Consider the following 6086-nt stretch of genomic DNA (forward strand, 5'->3'; position numbering starts at 1 on the left):
GCTGAACCTCTCCTAGGGCAGGAGGGAAATTTTTTTTCTTTAATGGGAAGCTAAACCTTGCAGACGCACCCACGCCCCCCACCCAGTCCCTGATTCCAGCCACTTTTCCTCCCTTGGCACTGAGTCGGGGTTAGGAACTCAAAGCTCTGTTCTGCAATCCTCCCTAACTTCCTCTCCAGCCTCAGGTATAGGAGAAACGCCCCTCCAGGCTGCTTGGCTCACAGATGGGCGGGACTGGAGGGTGCTGGAAACGGTCTGCGTTTTGAGTGCCTCCAGGAGCCCTTTAAGCCTCCCCCAGCCCAAGGAAGAGGGCCTGATGAGCTACCCCCACTGCCTGTAGCCTGGCAGTAAACACTGTTCTCTTCCAAGGAGGGCTGCCGGGAGCCTCGGGGGATTGATGCCCTGTGCCTGGGTCTGCTGGGCTGCCCACCTTGTGGTCCTCCTCTCCCCTGCCCTCTGCCCCTGCCCGAGGATGGACAGACGAGGAGAGGTCACTGTTGCGGTTGAAAAGGATGTTTATGCTCCCCTGTCCTGGATCTCTGGTTTTCCACACGTGGAGCTACTCTATCAGGGAGCAGTTCTGCCCGCAGAGCCTCAGAGCCCCACCAGTGCCAAGACCCATTCAGCCAGGGCTGCCAGGCTCCCTCCAGGCCCCGTGAGAGGGACGAGGCTGCTCTCCACACAGCATCCTGGCACCGAACAGGATGCGGTGGGGATGAGTCAGGGCCAGGTCCCAAGCTGTAACTCACCCCCCCCCAACCCCGCCCCCGGCTCCAACTGAGGGGCCTCTCTCGAGGACAAGGGGTAGAGCACCAGGGCAACCCTGTGGTCACTGACTCTTTGTTCTGTGGCCTTGATGCTGGCTACAGAGTGTGAGTCAACCTTGAGGGCTGGGCTACAAGTCAAGCTTCTGGGTGTCCCTTTTTCTAATTCTAGGGCGAGGTCTGGGACCTGAGGTCCCCATTTTCCCACAAGCCTCCTTTCTGGTTCTGTTGATAAGCAGGGACCTCAAATGGAGGTGACAAGCTTCTGTGGGGACCAGCCGCTCGGTCAGGGGGAGGGCAGGAAAGTGGCTGGATGGGCTGAGGCTCAGTGAGAGCAGTTGTGCCCCCAGTGGGACAGGGTCCTCAGGGGCCAGATCCCAATGCTTTCATAGAAGGGCTTTTCCGGGAGGTCAAGGCCATCCGGCAGGACTGGGGGCCAGAAAGGGCATCCGGTCCCAAACTGCTGCAGACTCACTTGTGACCTTGGCCAGTCACTTCTCCACGGCCCCCCACTCCTTCCTCTGAAGATGATACTGGACCAGGTGTCTGCAGGGACGTTCCCAGCGGTGGCCCTCCAGGATGTCTGCCCGGAGCCCCCAGGTCTGAACACATGCTTTTGTTTTCCACAGTTCACTTTAGTGCCAAGGAGTCTGGGGACCTGTCCACGCTCTTCGATGTTGGTGGCATCGCAGGTGAGGCCATGCCCTGCATCCCCCTCTTCTCTTGTCAGGGTGCAGAAAAAAGGGACGGGTCCAGTGGGATGTGACCTAGGCAGGTGGCATCCTGCCCAGGTGGTCTTCCCGTGAGCAGTGGGTGTGGGGAAGGCTGCGGAGGGAGACACTCAGCTGGCTCTGGGTGCCCGGCCCCGGTTCGTGCTGGGCTGAGTGATGGGGCAGTGCTCGGGGTCCCACATGCCTGGGGCGGCAGTGTGCACGTTGTGTTCCAGGCGGCATCCTGGCGGGGCTCATCTCTGACTACACCAATGGCAGGGCCACCACCTGCTTCGTCATGCTGATCTTGGCTGCCCCCATGGTGCGTAGAACCTCAAGGGCAAAGTGTGTTGTGTCGTGGGCCGCTGAACTCTGTGCACGCCTGGGCATCATGCACACACCCGTCTCTTTGCGTGTGTACATCCCTGTGCGCGGCCAGGGGAGAAGCCAGGGTCAGCACAGGAAAGAGATCCAGACTGAGGATTTTGGAAAGGGATTCGTGGTTATTTGGCCTTGGTGAGAAGGGGGAGGCCAGCTGCTGAGCTTCTTGACCAAGGAAAGAATAAGTGATTGAGGTTCGATGTGAGAGGAGACTTTGGGGGCAAAGGGAAATGATAGATTACCACGTATTAGACCCTGCCTCCCTGGGACACGAAGACCGAGAGGCCTGGGGATGAGAACGCAAAGGAGAAAGGGGACCTCTGGGGTTCCCAGACCTCTGGGCTCCAGTCTAACAGAGGCAGCCTGTGGGGAAGCCAGGCTCTGACTCTGTCTTCCCCCCTTCTCCTCTCTCAGATGTTCCTGTACAACTACGTTGGCCAGAGTGGGATCAGCATCTCCATAGGTGAAGAGCTGGCGCTGCCGTGGGGGCACCGCGAGGCTGGCTTGGGGACGTGGGTGGAGGCTCGGAGAAGTGGAGGTTCTCGGCCTGACGCCTGGGGGACTCACCCACTTTGGGGCTGGGGGTGGTGGTGGCCTCTCCTCTCTAACTGGGCCGTCTCCATCACCGCGTCAGTAATGCTGCTCATCTGCGGAGCCCTGGTCAACGGCCCATACGCCCTCATCACCACTGCTGTCTCGGCTGACCTGGTAAGCGGAGCCACCTTGGGGATTGGCCAGGGCCTCTGTCTCCAGGCCCATCTTCACGTCTGTCCCCCTCCCCCCGCCCGCAGAGACGAGATCCTCAAAGTCCTTCAGAATCCGCCATCGGCCCCCCTTTCTTCTCAGCTCCAAGCCCCCCCTCACTGCCTTTCCCTGAGCCAGTCCCTCTCCTGGTCCCGGTCCCGGTCCTGCTCGGTGCCGCCTCTTGGTTCAGGCCTCCCCACTCTGCTCTCTCCCCAGGGGACTCACAAGAGCCTGAAGGGCAACGCAAAGGCGCTCTCCACCGTCACGGCCATCATCGACGGCACTGGATCCATAGGTCTGTGACTCTCGCTCTTGGCTCTCGGCAGCTGAGCCCCAAGCCTGGTCTTGGGCGCAGTCTTGGGATGCTGCCCTCCTGCGGGCAGGGCGGGCCAGGGTCCCGGGTGCAGGGCCCTTCTCTCACGCTGTGCTCCACACAGGTGCGGCTCTGGGGCCTCTGCTGGCCGGCCTCATTTCCCCCACAGGCTGGAACAATGTATTCTACATGCTTATCACTGCCGACATCCTGGCCTGCTTGGTGAGAGCTCCGGGGCGCACACTTGGGTGTGGGGAGGGGCCCTGTCCTTCCGGGGCTGGGACCCTGGAAAGTCCCGAAGTGTCCAAAGTGGTCCCAAGTGTCGGCCATCCGGGGCTTTGCTCGGAACCACTCTGCGTCCCGTGGGTGAACCCCTGCGGAGTGACAGTGTGAGCCAGCCGAGCGGTCACCTAGCGCTGGGGACCAGCCACGTGCTGCACGCTGACGTCGCCCTCCCTCCCCTCAGCTCCTCTGCCGGTTGGTGTACAAAGAGATCCTGGGCTGGAGGTCATCCCTGAGTAGAGACAGAGGGTAAGTCCTGCGGAGGGAGGGCCGGAGCCCCGCCTGCCCGGCCTCACTTCTCCCGGGAGTCAAATCCGGCGCTCAGCTGCTCTGCACCAGTCTGAGCCTCGCTCCAGCCCAGACCTCAGGAACTCGGAGCCGGATGCTGAACATGCTCCGGGAACCCCTGCCTGGCCCCCAGCCCCACTAACCTGTCCTCTGTTATCCCCATGTGTCTCCATAGCTCTAGTGTGGCCCTAACCCACGCGCGGTAGTATTTTCCTCAAGTCCCGTGACTTTTGTGAGTATTTTCTTCAAGTCTGTAACTACTGTGCCCTTAGAGTGCATGCAAAGCCTCTCTCCTCCAGTGCGATTTTTCTGACTTTCGCTTTTTCCTTGGGGACCAGTTCCAAAGACTCTGAGTCTGGACGGAGTGTGGTGCTTGGGAAGTGTTTCCTAAGGGGCCGGAGCTGCTGTGAAGGTCGGCAGCCTCTCCTCCTCAGGGAGAGCGATAGGGCTTTGGACGTAGACCCCAGGACAGAGCGGGCAGCATCCAGGGAAATCGTTTTCCCTCTGAACTTGGACTCTGAGCCGTCTGTGCCTCCCGAAGTTCAGAAACCAAGGGCATCTGGCCCCTCTGCCTGGGGTGTGCGGACAAAAGCAGCTACCAGGCAAAGCCTCTGGAGCAAAACCCAAAGCTGGCCTGCTGTGCTCTCTGCCTGTTGCCCAGCGGTGGCGGGTGTGGAGGCCGTGCAGATAGGCCCGTGGCTGAGGCAGGGCGCTAGAGGCTGGGCTGCGCGGCTGGTGCTGGTGTTGGCAATGTTCTCTCGTGGCCTTTCTGGCTCTCCTTAGGAAGCTCTTGCTAATGAGAAGCTGCCGGAGCGATGGACCTGGTCTGGATGGTAGATGTGAGGAAGAGCCCACTGGGGTCATGGTAACCAGCCCTGTATCTGGGGAAGAGCTTCCCTTTGAGGAAGGCATCGTCCGGGTCCAGGGGGAGAAGCATGCAGGGCAGGAGAGGCATTAACAGAGTCTGTGCCCTGCCCGGCCCTGGAGGGGGAGCAGTGGATGGCACCTCACGTGACCAGTGTCCCCTCCACCTGCTGTCCCCCGGCCAGGCCTGGGGGGATGTTGGGAGGAGAGGAAGTGATGCAGAAAAAGGGAAAAGAATGAGTGCGTAGTAAGCGTCTGCTCTGGGCGTGAGCTGAGTCTGTCTGTAGCTGTACTGGCTTCCCTCTCAGCAGCCCTGAGAGGTAGATGTCCTCACTTAGAGGTGAGAGGACAGACGCTCGGAGCTCATGGAACATACCTCAGGCCTTTAGCTAGTCCCAGCAGAGCCTGAGTTTGACCCCAGCTGTGCGGGCTTGGCTTCTCTCTGCATCCTCAGCGGGTCCTTCTCTGAGGAAGGCCTGTGTGGGAGAATCACTTGCTTGGGCAGAGGGAGCCCGGGGCTTGAAACCGGAAATGCTGGACAATCCTGACTTCTCTGCTCACCTGCTTCTATAGAGCCTTGGGCACCTTCTCTGAACGTCCGCGTCCTTGTGTGTCAAATGGGGATGCTCGTTTCTAAATACCTGATAGGGCTGATCTCAGGCTGCGACAAGCTGGCTATGTGGTACTGCTTTGCAGAGTGGTCAAACGCGGTACAGGCATTGTAAGGTTTTTCACATCATTCTGGCTTGGTGTTCCCTGCTTGCTGTAGAGGTGACAGGGAGCCCTAATTACAGCGAACGGGATGAAGGACAATTATTAAGGGACCCTCGGGACCTGCCTTCCCCGTCCCCACCTTTGGGGACATCCTCACTTTCTCTTCCGTTGCCTCTCTGCTCCTCACGCAGGTATAGAGAAATGTGAGGACCCGATCGCAGCAGAAACTTGGAGGGCCCTCGCCGGGTCCCACAGTGCCCCCCCCCGCCCCCCGCAGATGGCCGAGGCAAAGCCTCCGGGCCCAACACCAGCCAGCGCAGCCCACGAGGCTTCCACGGGCTAGGAGACTCCCCACCGGAAGGGGACCACCAAGCTTGAGGCCACGGAGGACTCAAGGGCCTTGTTGGAGGACGGAGGGGACGCAAAGTGCCCACTGAACTAAGGCACCTTGAGACCAAAAAATGAGGGGGCAGCTCCATGTGATCAAGGGACCAGTTTAGTATAGGGTCACTTACAGGGTGGGTTGGGGCTCAGGCTCAGGTGGACGGCGGTCCGGGAGCGCTCCACACCACCAGGGGGCCATCAGGACAGTTTTATAGTTAACCTGGGGCAGGGGGGCGGGTACTTGGAAACAGGACATGCATTCTTAAGATTTATGAATGGGTAACTAGTCTCGTGGCTGCCGGGAATACGTCAGGGGAGGTTTTCATCATTGTTTGGGGACTAACAGAGCATAGAGGCTGCCTGGTCCTAAAGATTATTAAACAATATCTATTAACTACAAAGCCCTTGATGACAGAGAAGTGATTTACCACACAGTATACGGTCCTGGCTAGGGGGGACGGAAGGAGAGGAGGAGCTGTAAAGGCCCCAAAGGCGTCAGTTGCGCTGACAGTGATAAAGGCCTGAGCTCTGGAGGCCGCCAGTGGAAGGGATCAGGGCTAAGTGGTGTCTGCATTTTGGTACAAGAAGGGATATGCTCAGACTCCTGCTTGTTCAGATTCCAAGTCAGAAGGCAGAGGTTCA

The 6086-nt window shown here is 59.5% G+C and overlaps 1 protein-coding gene across 1 annotated transcript in view; it reads left to right on the plus strand.

The window, feature by feature from the left end:
- The window catches only part of SLC37A2 (solute carrier family 37 member 2), a 24526-nt gene extending 19088 nt beyond the window's left edge, over positions 1–5438 (plus strand). The window contains exons 11-20 of the mRNA XM_007463640.1: positions 1394–1456; positions 1711–1796; positions 2270–2318; positions 2490–2563; positions 2816–2894; positions 3037–3134; positions 3379–3443; positions 3658–3684; positions 3821–3894; positions 5338–5438. Of these exons, the coding sequence (XP_007463702.1) occupies positions 1394–1456; positions 1711–1796; positions 2270–2318; positions 2490–2563; positions 2816–2894; positions 3037–3134; positions 3379–3443; positions 3658–3684; positions 3821–3894; positions 5338–5438 (716 nt within the window). The remainder of the gene's footprint in view (positions 1–1393; positions 1457–1710; positions 1797–2269; positions 2319–2489; positions 2564–2815; positions 2895–3036; positions 3135–3378; positions 3444–3657; positions 3685–3820; positions 3895–5337) is intronic.
- The last annotated feature ends 648 nt before the right edge of the window (positions 5439–6086 follow it).

The sequence above is a fragment of the Lipotes vexillifer genome, unplaced genomic scaffold, assembly GCF_000442215.2.
Source record: "Lipotes vexillifer unplaced genomic scaffold, Lipotes_vexillifer_v1.1 scaffold442, whole genome shotgun sequence".
Lineage (NCBI taxonomy): Eukaryota > Metazoa > Chordata > Mammalia > Artiodactyla > Lipotidae > Lipotes > Lipotes vexillifer.